This window comes from Xenopus laevis, chromosome 5S (assembly GCF_017654675.1).
Source record: "Xenopus laevis strain J_2021 chromosome 5S, Xenopus_laevis_v10.1, whole genome shotgun sequence".
NCBI lineage: Eukaryota > Metazoa > Chordata > Amphibia > Anura > Pipidae > Xenopus > Xenopus laevis.
Genome location: NC_054380.1, coordinates 19,218,294 through 19,235,495, shown reverse-complemented (window position 1 = coordinate 19,235,495; position 17,202 = coordinate 19,218,294). Strand labels below are relative to the sequence as shown.

The 17,202-nt window shown below is 40.8% G+C and overlaps 1 protein-coding gene across 5 annotated transcripts in view; it reads right to left on the bottom strand.

The window, feature by feature from the left end:
* eml4.S (echinoderm microtubule associated protein like 4 S homeolog) overlaps positions 1 to 17,202 on the bottom strand; it is a 124,062-nt gene that overhangs the window by 38,439 nt on the left and 68,421 nt on the right. For 2 of the 5 annotated variants that reach the window (XM_018264597.2, XM_018264600.2), the window contains exons 3-7: positions 14,469 to 14,592; positions 12,687 to 12,866; positions 5,060 to 5,188; positions 1,471 to 1,496; positions 722 to 754 (exon numbers count right to left, since the gene is read on the bottom strand). In XM_018264597.2, the coding sequence (XP_018120086.1) occupies positions 722 to 754; positions 1,471 to 1,496; positions 5,060 to 5,188; positions 12,687 to 12,866; positions 14,469 to 14,592 (492 nt within the window). The remainder of the gene's footprint in view (positions 1 to 721; positions 755 to 1,470; positions 1,497 to 5,059; positions 5,189 to 12,686; positions 12,867 to 14,468; positions 14,593 to 17,202) is intronic. The other 3 variants (XM_018264599.2, XM_018264601.2, NM_001096483.1) reach the window with 3 other exon arrangements.

The following is a 17,202-nucleotide window of genomic DNA, read 5'->3' as shown; positions in this document are numbered from 1 at the left end:
ATTTATTAGGACATAGAAGACAAAAGCCTGAAGCCTTCCAATGCCTACTCATGAGCAACTGCCCCAGTAGGCACGAAACGCATTAGGCTTTTGTTTTCTATGTGCTAATAAATGCTTTTGTGTTTTTAATTAAAATTTTGTTGATTTTTGGAAAGACTCAAATTTTTTTATACATGCACATGTAGACTGGGGTGAACTGTGAGGTTTTTTTTTTCCTCCCTTATTATTGTTGTTTACTTTTGTTTCTGGACTATAACATACTTGGGTAGTGCCTATAATTGAATTGCCATTTTGTAGCACTCTCCTAATTTTGCATAAACAATAAAAGGGTGTCTATACAACAAGTATGAATGGTATCCATGTGTCAGTGGGAGTACTATACAGGTTGGCCTGTGTGTGTATATACTGTAAGTCCCTTCTGCAAAAGCATGAGAATCTTTAAATAATAAGGAGTGTAACAAACAACTTTTATACATCGGCAACATGCATTTAAACAAAGCCCAACTGCAATTAGTTTTTGCTACACTCCATTTCACATCATCATTGGGTTACTGGCAAATAGCTTGATCTTCTGCGAGAATTTCCAATGGATCTCTCTAAGTGGAACTGTCTAAATGGCCTTTTCCTTTTTGCAGAATAGTCGATTAGTGTTGGGAAATAAAGAGTCACATAAAGGAAGAGAGTATACAGGCGAGCTGCACAGGCTTAAATGGAATCTTACCTTGGCTGTTTTTTTCTCTTGTGGACATTTTTGCTGGTTTTGAGACAGAAGTAAAACAACTTAAGCTACTGGATAAACAATGTACCATCTGCTTAGCATGTCTGATTTATTTTATGATATTTCAGAATTTTATTTTTCATTTTTTTAAATTTGATTAATTCACAAATTTGATTAATTCACTAAAAGAAAATAATACAGAGCAATCATAAGGCAAGGGTCTGGGGTTGCTTCTTACCTGGAAATAAAGATGATTGTGGGATTTTCCCAAAAGTTAAAAAAAACCTAGTATATTAAAGCTAAAACGTCATTTAGTAGGACAAAGAATGGCCTAACGCGTTCGTACCTGTTGGGGCACTTACTCAGAGGCTGTCCCCCAACAAGCACGAAACGCGTTAGGAGATTTTTGTCCTAATAAATGACCCACCACGCATCTTTATTTCCTATTATTATCTTGTACCCTTGGGGTGGACCATGGGATTTTCTCCAACTTTACTGAAAAACTGATGAATATACATGGTGTGGTGCCCAGGTCTGGGATTCAAAATAGGCCCTGGCATTTTAAGTACACAGGGGCCCAAACAGCCCCCCCCCCACTAGACCACCAAATAGTGTCTATGGCATCTTACAGCAACCCCTCTGGTGTTTGCCAGAGCCCACCGGTTGCCAGTCCAGGCCTGGTAGTGCCCTTACTTTATTTATTTTAGTTGTGGACCTTAATGGACCGTTTTCTGTCTCTTGTTGGTTCTTACCTGGGCTGATAACGATATCTTTATGCCTGAAAGAAAAAGGGAAAGAAACGGTGAAAACTATTTTAGGCTAGACTATACATTAGACAAAATCCGTGGCTGTGCAATATGGAACATGTTGAGTAACAGACCTTTGTTGATGTGGTACAGGTATGGGACCTGATATCCAAAATGTTCACACCTGGGGTTTTCCGGATAAAGGGGTAATATCATAATTTGGATCCCCATATTTATAATTTAAACAGTAAATCTACCCAATAGGCTTGTTTTGCCTCCAATAAGGATTAATTATATCTTAGTTGGGATCAAGTACAAGCTACTGTTTTATTATTGCCAGAAAAAAAAGGAAATCATTTTTGAAAATATGAACTATTTTGGTTAAAATATCTGAGCTTTTCTCAGAGTAATTCTGAGCTTTTTGGATAACGGATCCTATACCTGTACCAACAAAATCGTAACAAATGTTTATGTCTTAAACACAAAGCTAAAAGGAAATGACTGTATCCACAAAGCCTGAGAATCACAATCTCAAGTGCAACAATGAAGAATTAGTCAATGCTAGCTTTATTTTTGTTTTTAATTTTTTTTCATAACAGAAGCCAAATACTTGCTTGTAACTCAAGCACCCCCTGAAGTTCAGCTCAGGGGTGGGCTGGACAAAACTCCAGAAGCTTAAAGAAGAAGGAAAGCCTGCTGGTCACCTCAGTCCCCTTCACCACACCACCGAGGACTTGAACCATCTGTAGTTTTCAAGTTGAAAGTGGCGCAGGAGGGTTTGCAGGTGCCATCTTGTGCTGCTTCAGAACCTCTACACTGCTATGTCTACTGCAGGAGCATGTGCAAATTAAGCCAATCTGAGCCTGGCATTCGTTTTGCATTCTCTGTGTTGTCTGTCACAATGAATCAAAAAGCAATGCAAGATGATGTAGGCCAATACCACTGTGATACTCTGTAGTGTTTAGTGAGTCCCTGTTGGTGCTTTTCAGAAGAGAAGCTTTTGCAGGGGCTTTGGCTTGTCACTAGGCTTTCCTTTTCCTTTAAAGGGAATGTTCACCTAAGGCTAGTTCTTAGGATTTCATTTACCTTTAAAGTGGATGTTCACCATAGGCTTTTCTTTTCCTTTAAAGGGGAAGTTCACCTTAGGCTTATCATTAGGCTTGCCTTTTCCTGTAAAGGGGATGTTCACCTTAGGCTTGTCCTTAGGCTTTCCTTTTTATATAAAGGGGATGTTCACCTTAGGCTTGTCCTTAGGCTTTTCTTTTCCTTTAAAGGGTAGGTTCACCTTAGGCTTATCATTAGGCCTGCCTTTTCCTTTAAAGGGGGATGTTCACCTTGGGTATGTCCTTAGGCTTTCCTTTAAAGGGGATGTTCATCTTAGGCTAGTCCTTAGGCTTTCCTTTAAAGGGGATGTTCACCTTAGGCTTGTCATTAGGCTTTTCTTTTCCTTTACAGGGGATGTTCCCCGTAGGCTTATCATTAGGTTTGCCTTTTCCTTTAAAGGGGATGATCACCTTAGGCTAGTCCTTTTCCTTTAAAGGGGATATTCACCTTAGGTTAGTCCTTAGGCTTTCCTTTTCCTTTAAAGGGGATATTCACCTTGCTTTCCTTTTCCTTTAAAGGGGAAGTTCACCTTAGAATGTCTTTAACAGCCCATGCCATTACAAAGATTTTTCTAATCAAAGCTTTTTTTTAATGAAGTGCTATCAAGATATGTATCTATGCAGCTCCTCTTTGCCAGTACTAAAGAATTTGCTGATCCGCCCCCAGCTGGGGGTTTCCGACCCCCTGCTTGCAATAAAGTTTGGGATCCAGTACTACTGCAGCTTTGGTCTGATTGGGTGAAGTGTGCCAGTAAGGAGTACGTTTGGGATCAAGTACTACTGCACCTTTAATTTGAAAGTCATTAATCTGATTGGGTGAAGTGTGCCAGTCAATTGGACCATGGATATGCATATAAACAGGAAAGATGGCACATGCGCAATAGTGTTTCAGGTTTTCGGCACTCTGCAGGGGGTGGGAACAGGAAACCAAGTTAGATTGGGAATCTGAGGTTCGTTCAGGACTGGCAAAGAGGAGCTGCAGAGCTAAATATTTTGAAAAAGCCTTATTTAAAAATAAATAAAACTAATTAGAAAAATATTTTTAATTTCATGGGCTGTTCACTTTACCTAAAAGTGAACATCCCCTTTAAGTTTCTGATGCAGGATGCGTCTCCTGGCACTTCTCTGCTCAGTTCTTTCACTCAGTGTGACAGAGGATCATTGGAATTTAGAACATTTTGCGCTAATGTTTCCTAGGGTATATTTAGGAACATAGTTAATGTTGTGAAAAGGCTGTTATATTCCGTTAATTACTTCCCATTTTGCCACAATGACAATAACAAAACAAGCTACAAATAAAGCTACAATAAAAGGTATAAAAAGCAGAACCCTTGATGTATTAAATGAAGAATGTAAGAGTCAGAGATTTCTTTTCTGCAGGGAATATTTTAGACAAAATAAACAATTTGGCAGCTCCCGTTCATTGGAATAAGTGTAAATATGTGCAAAAGGAGTGTAAATAAAGGACTCTGTATCCTGTACAGTCTACTTGTGATCAAATAAACGGGAGCTCAATACTAATGGATAAATGAAGTGCTCACATAGCTGAGCCCAACGGACATTCTCTGGGTAAAACCTGAAGGCTCTCATACTTTACTGGAAAATAAATACAGGTATGGGATCCGGAAACCCGTTATCCAGAAAGCTCAGAATTATAGAAATCTCCCATAAACTTCATTTTATCCCATTTTTAAAAAAGGATTTAATTTTTCTCTGTAATAATAAAACAGTAGCTTGCCCTTGATCCCAACTAAGATCTTATTAGTCTTTATTGGAAGCAAAACCAGCCTATTGGGTTTATTTAAATGGTTAAGTGATTTTCTAGTAGACTTAAGGTATGAAGATCTAAATTACGGAAAGACCGTTTCCGCGATTCCGGAAAACCCCAGGTCGCGAGCATTTTGGATAAAAGGTCCCATACCTGTACAGCAACAGGGTATAGCATCCCTTTAAAATATGACTATGAAGATTTTCATTCACCCAGGTCATGGTATATCTAGTACAGGTATGGGATCAGTTTTCTGGAAACCCTTTATCCTGAAAGCTCCGAATTACAGAAAAGCCATCTCCCATAGACTCCATTTTATCCAAATAATCCAAATTTTTAAAAATAATTTCCTTTTTCTCTGTAATAAAACAGTAGCTTGTACTTGATCCCAACTAAGATATAATTAATCCTTATTGGAAGCAAAACCAGCCAATTGGGTTTACTTAATGTTTACATGATTTTCTAGTAAATTTAAGGCATGAAGACCCAAATTACGGAAAGAATCATAATCTAGAAAACCCCAGGTCCCGAGCATTTACTTACATTAGATATTCCCTTTAAAATATTTAACATATCTCATAGAAGGCACCAAACTCCCATGGTACTCTGTTTTTCATTCAAACTCAAGAGTGCAAAAAGCAATATAAAGCACAACCAAAATGGCAGTGGAGGGTTCTGGGATGTAGCAAATATATTTCTATGCATTCGGGATCGGAGGACCTACTTGTCTGTGGCTTTGGAAACTTTTGACGTCAGTTTTGACGTAGAAGCGGCTCTCATGAGTTTATTGCGGCTCTCCTCGGAAGCATCCCAGGAATTGTGTGATTTCTCTAAGGTGGAGCTTCTTTTTACACTGGAAAAAAAATAAATGAATGTTAAGCTCCCCGAGTGTTTTTCAACTCCAGCTGTTCTCAGAGTGGAAACCCAAGCCAGGAAACAAAGCAGTGTTAGGAGTTCCAGAGGATCTGAATTAGGCAAACTGCCGCCCTCCAGTAGTTGCAACTGCACGCGTCAGCATGCGACCGAAAGCCCAAGGCTGACGGGAGTTGCTGGGAGATGCAGTACTACAACGTCTGCAGGGCTGCAACAGATAAGGCAATGTTAGCGTTCCAATACACAATAAACAAGAAATTATGGATTAGTTCAAAAGTCCAGACAGGATAAAGTATCCATTTAAAAGGAGAATGCAGTACATTTGTCTTCTGTAAAAAGACTCTGTAAAACCTAAATGGTCTTTAAAGGAGAAGAAAAGGCTTTGTGCACTTGGGGTTGCCAAATATTAGGCACCCCCGATGATTGTATTGACTTATCTGAAACCCCAGGCCGGTGCTCCTATCAGCAGAAAACTGCACCGGCCCGGGGTTATACCAGTGAGCACCACAGAGCAATCATCTTCCGTCTTTTCTTTCTTCAAATTTCCCGGGGCCGACTTTTTAGTTAAAGTTTGGCTTTTCGTTCTACTTCCGAAGAAAGAGGAAGACGGAAGAGGATCGCTCCGTGGTGCTCACTGGTATAACCCCAGGCTGATGCAGTTTTCTGCTGATAGGAGCAACGGTCAATACAATCAAGTAAGTCAATACAATCACTAGGGGGTGCCTATCATTTGGCACCCCCAAGTGCACATCTGGATGGTCTTATACTATCTTTCTTGCTCGGATTATCTAGAATCTGGGCCATAATTTTGAGCAAATGCCTTTTCGATAACGGTGATATCAGAGTCCCTTTAAGATACACAAATTCCAAGGGCATGAATCAGACTGAACGAATTACAGAAGAACAATTAGTTCTACTTCATGTTGGTAAATAACCTTCACGCCACACTTGAAATATCCTGTCTGGAACTTTTTGGGGATCGGTAAAGTTCAATCGACTGGAGACATCTGGCACTTTGCACCGCGAACAAAGACTCCGCCGTAACAAGAGCATAAACCAAAGGAAAAGCCATGACTTAAAACAAGCTGCCGCCCAATGAAAGGTAGGTGTGTTCAAATGCAAGAATGTATGTTTGGCACTGATCACTTTCTGTATTCATAATGCCATTGATATGTGTCTATGCTACAGCAACAGCCTCCTTCTCATTTATAGTTATAGGAAGTCTGTTAGAAGGGAACTAGTCTTCCAAAGAATATGACTAGATATCATGTACAATATATAGTGAACTTAATGTACCAGCCATAAGGGTCAGCGTCCCTTTAAAGGAGAAACAAACCTGTAACATAAAAAACCTCCCCCCCCCTACCCTTTGTAGACCCCCCTCCCTCCCAGCCTAGGTGGTACCCGGTGCAAATGCCCCTAACTTTTTACTTACCCCTCGGTGCAGATTCACGGCAGCCATCTTTTTTTCTTCATTAAACTTCCGAAGCAGGTTTTCGGCACATTCGCAGTTGGAGTAATCTTCCAGACCCGAACAACTGCGCATGTGCCGAAAGTCGCAAAGGTTTCTAAATTTTAGTGACTTTCGGCACATGTGACATGTGCAGTTGTTCGGGACCGGAAAATTACTCCAACTGCACATGCGCCGTCTGCTTCCAAAGTTTAACGAAGACAAGAAGATGGCTTCCGTGAACTGCGGGGGACAGAATCTGTACCGAGGGGTAAGTAAAAAGTTAGGGGCTTTTGCCCCAGGTACCACCTAGGCTGGGGGGGGGAGGAGGGAGGGGGTCTACAAAGGGTAGGGTTTTTTATGTTACAGATTTGTTTCTTCTTTAATAGTAATGATCATTAATGAAATTCAAAGTTGTCCCAAGCAGCTCTCCGTCTTCTGATCTTTTAAAGGAGAAGGAAAGTTACAGAGGCTGTTTATTGCCAATAGATTAGCCACAATAGTGCAAGCTATACCACTTTATTTATTCTGTAGAATGCTTTACCAGCTCTAGAAACTCTGCTTGTTTAAGATAGCAGCTGCCATATTAGCTTGGTTTGACATAACTTCCTGCCTGAGTCTCTCCCTGCTCACTCAAAGCTCTGTGCTCAGATTACAGCAGGTAGGGGAAGAGGGAGGGGAGCAAACCGAGCATGCTAAAGCCCAAGCCCGGTCGGTTTCTGCCGAAAACAGGAAGTCTGATACAGAAGTCCATGTGTACACAATATAAGGAAAGAAATATTGTGTTTCTTTTAACAGAGGCCACAGAGCAGCATTATTTTGAGGGCTTACTTGTGTATTTACATTTCTGATAAAGCGTATTTAGTTTTAATTTTTCCTTCTCCTTTAAGGCCATCTTTTGCGTGTCAGTGGCACTGCACATGCTCAGTGTGCCCTGGGCTGCTATTGAAGCTTAGGTCTAGTCACAAAATAATGTTACGCTGATTAGTAATTAATTCAGTATTGTGTATCAACTTTTTATCATGGTTTTATGTTGTATTTTATGCGCTGGTCCCTGTACTGACTCTATACTGTAACTGACAGCAGCTCAGAGCTTGTGATATAAATCAGCAGAAAAGAATATGGGGAGCTACTTGGGGTATCTTTAGAGGTGCAGATCTTTATTGCGATAGGGCATGTTCCATAGGTTCAATATACATCTAAGCTTATCAATATTCTGCACCCTTCTACTTTACAACAACATGGGGATGCAGAAAGGCCCAGTTTGTACAGAACACGTGAAATGAACTTTACACATAAAGGGAGCAATTCCCGATGGCTTTCATTACATGTCGCTCTAGTTCTGGCGACTGCAAAAAGACAGTTCTTCTGACTTTGGGACGACTGCTCCCAGTGGATATAAAGAACGAATTTACCGGAAACCGGGGAAATTTAGTACAACGGCAGTTTGTTTAAAGTTTTACTAAACCTTTTAAACACTGTAGATAAAGGGAAAATCCTGCCCAGTTTACCAGAAAGGTTATTGGTCTTCCTTTATTTTACCCCCAGATAATAATATAGAAAAGGAAATACTTGGCATTACTGTCAATCGCCATAGGACGACAGATCATTTGGACTAACACTGGTTTCAGACTAAAGCTGGCCATAGACGCAAAGATCCGATCGTACGGATCGAGGATCTGTATGATTTTTTTGGACCGTGTGTGGAGAGTCCAGACATTTTTCGTCCCACGGAGATCGGTCGTTTAGTTGATCGGACAGGTTGCCGATATTATCTCTGCATGTATTGCCGATCGTACAATTTTCAGTGGAAGATCGGCTGTTCTTTTAATACTTTATTTGATCTGAATGGTTAGTGGCAGGTCGGGAGATGGGGAAGTCCGATCGTTCGAGGATTCGAACGATCGGATCTTTGCATCTATGGCCAGCTTAACGGTTAAAATCTTTTTATGAGCCATTGGCTTTAGGATACAGGTCATTAGAAGAACACAATATTCCATCTCTGCACATTTGTGTTTATATCATGGGCTGCCATATTATTTGGACAAATGCACGTTCAACTTGTGCTAAGCTGAATGCACATTGTCCCAAAAGGAGATTATTATGGAGTTTACTTGTAGGTCTCAATTAACTTCCTAGATTTTACACCTCCCATAATAGATGATGTTGCTGCTTACAAAGCCTATAAAGCATTCATTGAGGCAAGCAACATGGCAGCACCCGTGTACTGGCAAAGACAGACTGATCTGAATCCACAGCAAGCTATGCCTTTACACTGTCATATCGAAGGCAAAATAAATGGACAACATCCTCTGCTTATAAATAGGGCAGATTTTCCCTTTAAGTAAGCAAAACCTGAGCTGACATATGCCCAGGCAAGTAGATAGATCCAGCAAACGCTGATTCCCCGCAGCAGCTGAAGCGAGACATGAAGACAGTGCCCTTATTGAGACCACACATGCAGCAAATACATCCCGTAACAGAGAGAGCAGAGCTTGTGGAAAGATGTTTCTCGGGCATATGCACAAACCCAACATCCACGTTAATTTTAGCGAAGGAGCAAATCTTTGCAGATATGTGCCTGTGTGTGTGTTAATAGATGAATAACCGTAAGTCTCCTTGATTTAGTATCTGCAGATTAGTATAAAGATTTAGACAGCGTAGAAGATACACTTGACACCCAAGCAAAGTTCCGAAGCGGCCATATTGAAATTTAGCATTAAAATTCAACTGACGAGTGTGCCGGACAAGAGCTGTAATGGTACCGAGCGAAGAGGGAGAATAAATCATAAAGGGGAAATGTGAATTGAACAAACACCTTGAGAGGGTGACAAGAAACCTAATATATATATAATCTGCACACAACACTCAAATAAAGGCCCCACACAGAGCGCTAGGCATGCGGGCAGAGTCATGAATGGAACCATGAGGCGCCTTTGACTTTGATTGACAAGCAATTTAGTAGGGAAGCACTGAATACAGGATTCGGTTTGGGTTTCAGCCTTTTTTCAGCAGGATTTGGCTGAATCATTGTGCCTGGTCGAACCAAATTTGCATATGTAAATTAGGGGCGGGAAGAGACTTTTGGAACAAAACAAGGAAGTAAAAATTTTTTTTTTCCCACTGTTTCCTTTCCCTCCCCTAATTTGCATATGAAAATTAGTATTCGGTTCTGGTATTCGGCCGAATGCATCATGAAGGATTCCACTGAATCCCAAATAGTGGATTTTTGGTGCATCCCTACTATTTAGTGCCCATTTTGCTGTGGCATCCTTTGCCAATGAACGCAACCCCCCCATCCCCAGGACCAGAGTTTCTACTGCACTGGAACTATAGTGTTTAAATGGCAGCACAGTAGGGTGGCACAAACAGGGTTAAAGGGAATGTTCACCTTAAAATTACAAATTTCATCTGCTATCCCGAGACACAAGGTGTAGTCATGTCCCGTTTCACTTTGATTCACAAAACGGGCGAAAAATCGACGAAATTTTAATTTTGGACTTTTGACGCACATTAAAGTCAAAGGCCGTCCGTTTAATTGTTGCCAGCATAGCAGTTGTCAAAAAAACTTTTAATTTTCCAGGCAATCTCGCGAAATTTATTCGCCTGCGGCGTATGGCAGAAGTTTGCTATGAATTACAAACTGGAAAGAAGCGGTATATGAAAGAAAATTTTAAAGGTGAACTTCCCCTTTGATTAAAAAAATCACCTCTTTTTAACCACCTGGTACACACAGATATACTAGCAAGGTTGGTCACAGTTGAGCCAACATTATTCTATATAAATGAGAACAGGCTATTAAAGAAATTCCGTGTTGTACAGGGGCCACCGTCTGCCTTGTAGCTGGCGATTTTATAAATTCGGAATGCAAAAAAAAAAAAATCAGTTTGAAACCTTGCTGCCACACACCGTGCCTCATTATATAGCCGGGGATTGAGCCGTGCATATTGAGCAAGCGCTCGTGTGCTCCCGTCCCCTTGCCAAAATCTTTGAAGTCAGATTAGATATAAAGCAATAAAAGTCCCACTGAGCCAGTTGGACTATAGGCGGGATACATTTTTGCTGAATCATAAATGGAAAGGGAAATGTGATCTATGAGTATTTTTGCCCTTTCGGAGATGGATGTGCTGCGTTTTCTCAGCCATCTGCTCTCTCCAAGCTGCCAACGATATGGCTACTGCTGGGCTAGCTGGCATTCTGGCTGGCTCTGCTGGTAACAAATGCTCTGAGAATGGGCCCATGAGAGATTCTCTTTCGCCTACTGCACAATCACTGTGCTAGTTTATGATCTAGTTTATAACAAAACAGACAATTATCTTATAAAACAATAAAAACGGCTGCTTCTTATGTCTGGATTATGGGAGGGCAAACAGTGAATTGCACTAGATACGTTACAATGACACCCACAGTTTTTACAACCAATCACGGCAGGAGAGATCGTAATTGTAACGTGTTTGGTCACCTTAAAGGAACAGCAACATCAAAAATGAAAGTGTTTTAAAGTAATAAAAATATAATGCAGTGTTGTCATGCACTAGTAAAACTGGTGTGTTTGCTTCAGAAACTCTACTATAGTTTAAATAAACAAGCTGCTGTGTAGCCATGGGGGCAGCCATTCAAGCACAGGATACACAGTAGATAACAGATAAGTACTACTATAGTTTATATAAACAAGCTGCTGTGTAGCCATGGGGGCAGCCATTCAAGCACAGGATACACAGTAGATAACAGATAAGTACTACTATAGTTTATATAAACAAGCTGCTGTGTAGCCATGGGGGCAGCCATTCAAGCACAGGATACACAGTAGATAACATAAGTACTACTATAGTTTAAATAAACAAGCTGCTGTGTAGCCATGGCGGCAGCCATTCAAGCACAGGATACACAGTAGATAACAGATAAGTACTACTATAGTTTATATAAACAAGCTGCTGTGTAGCCATGGGGGCAGCCATTCAAGCACAGGATACACAATAGATAACAGATAAGTACTACTATAGTTTATATAAACAAGCTGCTGTGTAGCCATGGGGGCAGCCATTCAAGCACAGGATACACAGTAGATAACATAAGTACTACTATAGTTTAAATAAACAAGCTGCTGTGTAGCCATGGTGGCAGCCATTCAAGCACAGGATACACAGTAGATAACAGATAAGTACTACTATAGTTTATATAAACAAGCTGCTGTGTAGCCATGGGGACAGCCATTCAAGCACATGCTACACAGTGGATAACAGATAAGTACTACTATAGTTTATATAAACAAGCTGCTGTGTAGCCATGAGGGCAGCCATTCAAATGAGAAACGGTTCAGGTTACACAGCAGATAAGCTGTAGAACATAATGGTGTTATCTGTTATCCACTATTTAACGTGTGCCATATAGCCTTTTTTCAACTTCCACCACTGCTACACAGCAGCTTGTTTATACAAACTATAGTTAAGTCTCTGAAAGCAAATAAACCAGTTTTACCAATGCAGGGTAATATAACATTATATTTTCATTACTTTACAAATCTGTATTACTTTAAAACACTTTCATTTTTTGGTGTTACTGTTCTTTTAAAAGGTAAAAAGGGATCTCTGCCAAACAGAAATGCAGAGAATGTAGTTCTAATCTATTCCCTGACACAAACATTTCAATGGTTTATGTCTATGCAATTACAACTGAAACTAGAATCTCTCTGGCCGCCTATAATCTGTGCACTGCTAAATTCTGACTTTTGAGTTTTCAAGAGTCACAACCAGCAAACTGAAATGGATAAACCACAATGTAGAATTACCTTTTCTTTCAATATGGCAATAAAGGGACCACTGACCCCCACCCCTGCAGTTTTGCTCATTTCTAATGGAAGCAGTGATCAAACAGGTATCATATGCTGTATCTCTAGGGTGTGGAAGGGATTTATAATTTGTTTTTATCCGCATGCAAGAGAAATAAAAGAAGATGATAGATTGGTGCCATTGGGGCTTGTATCATTACAGCTCTTGTCGCCGGCTCAGCTGACCACAGAATAAGAAACCTTTTTGCTGACGCGGGGTTCTTGCTTTCCTGATTTTGCCTGTGTGTCTGGGCTGGCTGGGGGGAAGGCTGGGGAGAAGGGGACGCTTGATTTAATGGATTGTGCAGATTTTGATCATGTGCATGAGATTCCTCTCGCTCTCTCGTTCCTTGGGGTTTCTCTTTCTTTTTATCTGAGCCGCTGCAAAGAAATAAATTAAAGATAAAACAAATGAGAAATAAAGATCACGGGAATACACGGAAACTGGAGAAGAGGACAGGAAAGTGGCGAGGGTCGCATTACCAGCAATGACACTGCAAAGGATCAGAAAGTAAAAACGTTAGATTATAAAAGGCATATGAAACAACATTGGGAGACCCTGAAATGGGGAAGGAGTGAAAGCAATAAAAGTAAAAGATAAAAAGACAGGTCTTTCTGCCATCATGACCGTGTCGGCCTCCAGAAAACCAGGTATTCAGAGTGCACAGACAATTCTAGAATATTATATTATAGGTGCTGTACGGGCTTATAGTGGGGATGAGAAAGGGTTGCTGGCAGTTAGCTGGGGTCCACTAGCTCTTGGCCCACCACCACATGCTCTGGTATCCTGGCAGGCCAGTCAGTACCAGTATCAGTTAGATTTAGTAGTAACCAGAACATATAGATTTAGAGAGAGAAGAAGAGATCTGCTCTGGGAGGATTGTTGGATTCCTTTGTTGCTTCTTCTATCCTTAATGTCAGGGTCTGACATTTCACCTTAGGGGTGGTTCACCTTTAAGGTAACTTTTATTATGTTATGGAATGGCCAATTCTAAGCAACTTTTCAAGATTTATTTTTTTTATAGTTTTATAGTTATTTGCCTTTTCTTCTGACACTTTCCAGCTTTCAAATGGGTGTCGCCGACTCCCTTCTAAAAACAAATGCTCTGTAAGGGTAAGGTCACACTGGGAGATTCGGGGAGATTGAGTCGCCCGGCGACTTTGGAAAACGAAGCGCCGCGAGTGCCATGCCGCTGGCGATTTTTCATTCTAGCAGGAGGAAGGCAGGGGAAAGCAGTTCGGGGAGATTAGTCGCTCCAAAGAGGCGATTAGTCGCCGGGCGACTAAATCTCCCAGTGTAACCTTACCCTAACGCTAAAATGTATTATTTTTACTATTTATTTCTGATCCTTCTATTCAGGCCCTCTCCTATTCATATTCCAGTCTCTTATTCAAATCAATGCATGGTTGCTAGGGTAATTTGGACCCTAGTTACCAGATTAAAAACACAAATGATAAAAAATGAAAACAAATTGCAAATTGTCTGAGAATATCCCTCTCTACATCATACTAATAGTTATTTCAAAGGTGAACAACCCCTAGCAGCAGCATTGTCACCAGTTCCATCACTGCCCAAGGACAACTTTTAGCAAACCTTGTGCAATAGTTTACCCATCTGAGAGGACAATAATGCCTGAATCAGAATATAAAGCCCTAATAGCTCCAGATAAGAGGTATAGGGTTGCCATCTGCCTGGTTTTGACCCAGATAGCCTGGTTCTCAGAAGGGCTGCCTGGGCAAAAGTACCTGCCCGGTTTTCCAAATTAGGAAAACCGAGCAGCAATCTACTAGATTGACGTATAGATTGCCCAATTGCCATGTCATGGCCCCGCCTTGTGACATCACCAGCCCGTCCTCCTGCCGGGACTTTGTTGCCCCATAAGGCGACAACCCTAGAGAGGTATGTCAGTTACTCTTTATGCTTGTCTGCTGAAACTACTGAGGACTGTAGGATCCAATGTTTTACTCGATCATCTTTCATACCTTTTGGCAGCTGATGACAGTGTATCCTTTTTAGCAACAGATGAAGCATGACTTGGTTTTCTGGTGCCAGCACCTCCATTTGTAATGCAAGACATAGACAGGGCTTCCCGCAGCGTGGCTGGACCTACAAAATAAAATGGGAGACATCTGGTCAGCGTTTGAATATATAAAAATGTAACTCTCTGGGGTCAGAAAAAACTTGTACGCTTGTATGGCGTGTTACCTGTATTTATGTATTTTCTGCCATCACTGAATGGCACTGCCAAGTCTTTATATATGGTCAGTATCCCTTTAAAACATGTTTTTAAGAAAATGTATCATTTTATAGTGCTCCTCTAACAGAATCCTGCACTGAAATCAGTTTTTCAAAGGAGCTAACAGATTTTTTTTAAATTTAATTTTGAAATCTGACATGGGAACAGACATGTTGCTAATTTCCCAGGGGCCCTCAGCCATATGACTTGCACTGATAAACTTCAGTCACTCTTTACTGCAAGTCGGAGCGATATCACCCCCTTCCCTTGCCCCCCCCCCCAAAAAAAATGCACCCGTGACCCACCTAGTGATAGATATGAGAACAGCACTCAAAAGAAAAAATCCAAGTCCCACTGTGACTCAAGTAAAGGTTGCCATACACAGAGATACACATTTGGAGATTTCACCAAATGAGCGGATCTTTCACCGATATGTCCACCTTGAGGTGGGCAATATCGGGCTGATCCAATCGTGGGCCCTAGGGCCCAACAATTGGATCATAATGAAAGGAATATGGGCAGATGAATCACAGGACAGCATCAAAGAACAGATACGGTCTGCTATCCAATGGGATTTTTACCCCTGCCCAAATAACATCTGGGCAACTCTCGTCCAGATATAGATTGGGGAAGCCCGTCAGAGGCCCCTACACTTGGTCTGTCAGCAGCTTTTATCAGTCCGTGTATGGCCACCTTTACATTGAGTAGGAGAAACAAAAGCCTATCTGAAAGCAGTTCCATTGTGAAGTGCTGGCTCTTTCTGAAAGCTCAGGATCAAGTACAGTAACCTGAGATTGCTGCCTACACCAATAATATAACTATACAAAAACATTTTTTCGTTCAAGAATAAAATGTTAAATTACAGAATGAATTACTTACAATATACACAGTGTAATTTAGCAATAAAAACTATACCATAAAAATCATGACTGAATCCCTTTAAGAAAATATTCATTTTCTTAAATGAAGGCGTTTCATGTATGTGTCAAAGTACGCCTGCAAAGAATTTTAAAAAGCCTGTATAAAAGCAAAAAGAATGGGTGTGATGGGATTGCACTCGGCACTGACGAGATGCCTCCAACGTCCTAACAAGGTTTGTTTTGAGTCTGATATTTTTCACTCAACGCCTCTTTCATCTACCGTGTGATATTAATGGCAGAAATCAATAGGCCTTGCATTATGAACAGCTCTTTTTCATGTTCAGCTCTACGCCACTTAGTCTAATTAGTCCTCGCTCAGCAGTTTTCATGCCGGGAAACCCAAGGTTCTCACAATACGGTCGGCAGAATTCCACACGAACGACATTGTTTGCTTTGAGCCAAATACCTAGATTTAAAATACTGACTCGCTACCATAGATCATCGCTGAAACCTCAAACAAGACTCAACTTATTCCGAGATAGAAAGATGAAGAAGTGTGCTAATGGTTTATCACCTGGCAGTTCTATTACGCTGCCTTTCATGTGGAATTCTAAAAAGCAGTGAAATGTTTCCTTTGTGTGTAAGGAAGAAATGTTGTCAAGCCGACACAGCCATGGCATGAATATTGAATATTCAAACGTAAGATAAGGCGGCTTTACTCCAGTGGGCATACGGAGAGCATGGCTGCCAATTTCATATCATGTGTCAATTCCCAGTGTAGAGAGAACGGAGATGGAAATAAAACGAGATTTCAAAGCACTCAAAAGCTAGGCCTGTTGGCTGCGTCCAATAAGCAGATGTGACTCTAATAGAAAATGAGATCTACATTTCACGACCCAGGAATGGGGCCAAACCTGTCAATGATCAAAGGGGTAAAGCACTGCCCTCATGCAAAATGGAGTCCGCTTATTTTAATCCTTCTAGTGAAAATTAACGTGCAAGGTTAAAAGGCAACAACTTTTATCTGTCACAGAGGTCTCACTCTCACAGGTATGGGATTCCTTATCCGCAAAGCTGTTATCCAGCAAGCTGCGAACTAAGGAACTCATCGCCCAACGAGGGCCCCATTTTCTTACACAATATCCTTCACTGATATTTAACTAGAAGAACACAGAACTACAGAACCCATGACGATCGCTTCCTTTATCAAGCGTGGATGTATGAAGTACAGATATGGGATCTGTCATCCAGAATGCTAGGGACCTGGGATTTTCCGGATACCTTAAGTCTACTAGAAAATTATGTAAACATTAAATAAACCCAATTTTGCTATAAGCATGAATTATATCTTGGTTTGTTTATATAAATTATAGTTTATAGCTTTACAACCTGTAAAGATTTTCAGTGGGTTTTGCTGGGGCCCTTGTAGTATGTAATGGACAGATTCATTTAACCTGGCTTTTATTATTTTGTATTTTTTTTTTTTATTTTTTTTTTTTTTAGGTGTGGTCGCTCTTATTTGGAGAGCAGATCTCTAGAAAGTTCCAAATTTTGAGAAGGCCATCTCCCATAAAGTCCATTTTTTAGCACATAACCCAGTACATCTCTGCCTCCAAGCCA